This window comes from Juglans regia, chromosome 5 (assembly GCF_001411555.2).
Source record: "Juglans regia cultivar Chandler chromosome 5, Walnut 2.0, whole genome shotgun sequence".
Classification (NCBI taxonomy): Eukaryota; Viridiplantae; Streptophyta; class Magnoliopsida; order Fagales; family Juglandaceae; genus Juglans; species Juglans regia.
The window spans coordinates 19,850,249-19,853,270 of record NC_049905.1 but is presented as its reverse complement, the minus strand read 5'-3'; the positions used below and the strand labels follow the sequence as shown (position 1 = coordinate 19,853,270).

The window sequence follows — 3,022 nt, the reverse complement described above, 5'->3', positions numbered from 1 at the left end:
ATCTTTCCCTTTTCTCGGAATTCACTGATCTCGTGATCCTTGGGCTCATGATCTCCATCCTTACACAACTAAAAAAAACATCACCCTGGCCTTTTTAGTTCACAAGCATCTTTTGGCATATCAAAAGGGATATGATCATCACAGGCTCAAAGGCGTCCAAGACCAACTCAAAGGTGGTGCTCTTTCTATTTTTATGGAAAATGAGCATATTTGGTACTCTTAACTTCTAGCATCCGAAAATCTATAACAAGGCGTACCGAGGCAAGATCCATGAAAATTTGACAATTGTCCTCAACCATACCAACTCATTAATTTTCATCTAAATCACCATGCAAGTAAGAAAATAAAATGCACCTAATTAGCATACATTATAACTGAGCACATCAATTCATCTTAGGAATTAATTGTAATTGCCCAAACAAGATATTCATGATTATCTGGATTTGACTTTATTAATAAAGTGAAAATTCAAACTAAATGCATTAAGACATAAATCTTAATGGCTAATTTATTAAATTATATCCCTGGTCTTCTTGCCAAAACAGTATGGCCTACTTCGATTATTGTCATAGTGTATTTTATAAGCAACAAATGCTTTATTCTATAATAATCTACTCCCATTAAATTCTTAGACATTTCTCAAACATTATATAAGGCTCTAATTCCTGCAATATCATCTGCATTTAAGCCTTTAGTCACTCCTTGAGAGATTAAGGGTTCCATGATTGCTCCTTGAACTGAGCTGTGGTGAAGTCCAAGAAGGTGCCCAATTTCATGCAAAGCAACAGTCTCCCAGTCAAATGCACCAGGAGTAGCACCCACACTATAGCGCTCATCTGCATCGTAATGGAATCTTCCATCTGTTGGCGCAAATGCATGAGCAATGTTTCCACCAGGTCCATCAAAAGGAATCCCATCTCCGTGATCCCTTCTAAAAAAACCGATAGTGATATCTGCGTTTGCCGGGGCTCGAGCCAGCGAGAAAGTGAAGTGGGTGTTTCTTGCCCATGTTTGGAAAGCTCGTGCGACGGGATTCATGGCTTGAGTTGGGGTTCCTTGGAGAAACCTGTAGGTGAGATGATACTTTGAGGGTGGCCACCTTGGGGCACCATCAAAGAAACTATAATGAGAGACGATGTGAAATGAGCCCAGGTGGTGATGCTTTTTCTTGCCCGATTGCATCGAGTTTGTACCATTGATGATATCTGCTACGCCACAACGAGGCATCATCATCTTTGATACCGTTTCAGCATCCAAAGTCCCAGTGGCCTTTAGATGATAATTTTGCTGGTATGTTTTGATGGCAGATTCTAAGAGTTCATCAAAATCATCATCATTGGCATGGGTGTTGTTTTCTGTTTTGTGATAATAACCAAACTTTTCAAGATACATTTTGAGGTCATGGATACCTTTGAGATTCTCACCCTTATGGCATCCCTGAAGATGCTTAAGAAATCCAAAGGGTGATGTTTTCTGGTCAAAAGATTGAGGTGGAGTTGTTGCATGAGAAAAGACAGGAATGAGGGCAAGGAGGAGGCCGAGAGTGATCAAAGAGAAGATGGGAGATCTTTTAGCAGCCATGAGTACTACTAAATGGTGAAATCAAGCAATTAAGGTGTAGGGATGGATGTTGAAGAAGGCTCATGGATTGGATGCTATTTATAGACTACTAATAACCTTGTCTAATAAATGAAGTAAAGAAATTAAAGAAATAAATATAAAGATGATCAATTAAATGATATATATATATTCCCTATGATTTAGAACGAACGTACGTACATACTGCTACATACATATTAATTTAGAAAAATGATAAACACACATCACATTCATTTTAATTTAACAAAATATCCAATTAGTCAAAGAAGACTGTCTGTGGAATGAAAAGAAGGTTAATACATTAGCGATTTTTCTCATTTCAGTGCCCACTGAATAGAACATGAGGATCAGTTTCCTGCAACTAGGTTCAGTGAATTGTACGTACTAAAACAGAAGTCTGATGATCAATATTCGAACAGATCGATTTAACATCGAGAGTATTTAGTACGTACATAAAAATTGACTATTTACAATGAAAATGAATGTTTTCTCTGAAAGAAGAATCTATTTTTATTATAAATAATTGGTTATAAATAATTATTATTTTTAGTATCATTGGTAAAACCTACCATATTTCTGCTAATTTATTGTTAAGAGTTGTAAATAAATTAACTAAATTATTCGTAAAAAATTCGAACACTTTCAGAGGGTTTTAATAAATTTCAACTTAAAAAATATTTTTTGAGACGTCTAAAAAACATTTTAGGACAGACCTATTGGGACAAAATTTTTTCATTCCAAAATCTTTGCAGAGGCTAAATGGAAACTTTTTGGGACGAAAAGTTTTTTTCCTAAAAAGCAATTTTGTTGTAGTGTTAAGAAAATAATTGATTTGTATATGTTTTATTATATTAATTTATTAGGAAATTAGGTCAAGCGGATCATCGAGTAGAAGCTGCTGCCATGATTGATACTCAAGTCTTTCAAAGATATTACCATCGAGTAGAAGCTGCTACCATGATTGATACTCAAGTCTTTCAAAGATATTACCAGATATATATATATATATATATATATATATATATATATAATTGGCAAACAATATTTAAGCTCATGATCTTAGATTACGGAAAACTTTCTATGTCTGTACGTAATTGTTTTTGGCTCGTACTACAACAAATTTGAGATTTTGGGACGAAATTATTTAGGGACGTAATTTTTTTCGTCCCTAAAAGTCATTTTTTGGGACGAAATTTAAATTTCGTCCCAAAAAATCGATGAATTTAGAAAACCGTTCGAACGTCAAAATAACCGATCGAACAGTTTTTTCTGCGACGAATTAAATCGTCCCAAAAAATTTTTACCGTTCGAACAGTAAAATTTGGCGGATAATTACTTTATTATGGCGGGAAAAGTTCAAAAACGTTCGAACGATAATTTGTTGTGTTCGAACGGAACATATTTGGTGGCAAATCCTGGCAGG

General features: G+C 34.9%; 1 protein-coding gene across 1 annotated transcript; it reads right to left on the bottom strand.

Annotated features, from left to right (window-relative positions):
* Positions 1-456: 456 nt before the first annotated feature.
* LOC108999108 (metalloendoproteinase 2-MMP-like) lies at positions 457-1,629 on the bottom strand. Its single transcript, XM_018975906.2, has one exon. It carries the CDS (start codon positions 1,579-1,581, stop codon positions 640-642), a length of 942 nt encoding a protein of 313 aa, XP_018831451.2. The 5' UTR covers positions 1,582-1,629; the 3' UTR covers positions 457-639.
* Positions 1,630-3,022: the final 1,393 nt, after the last annotated feature.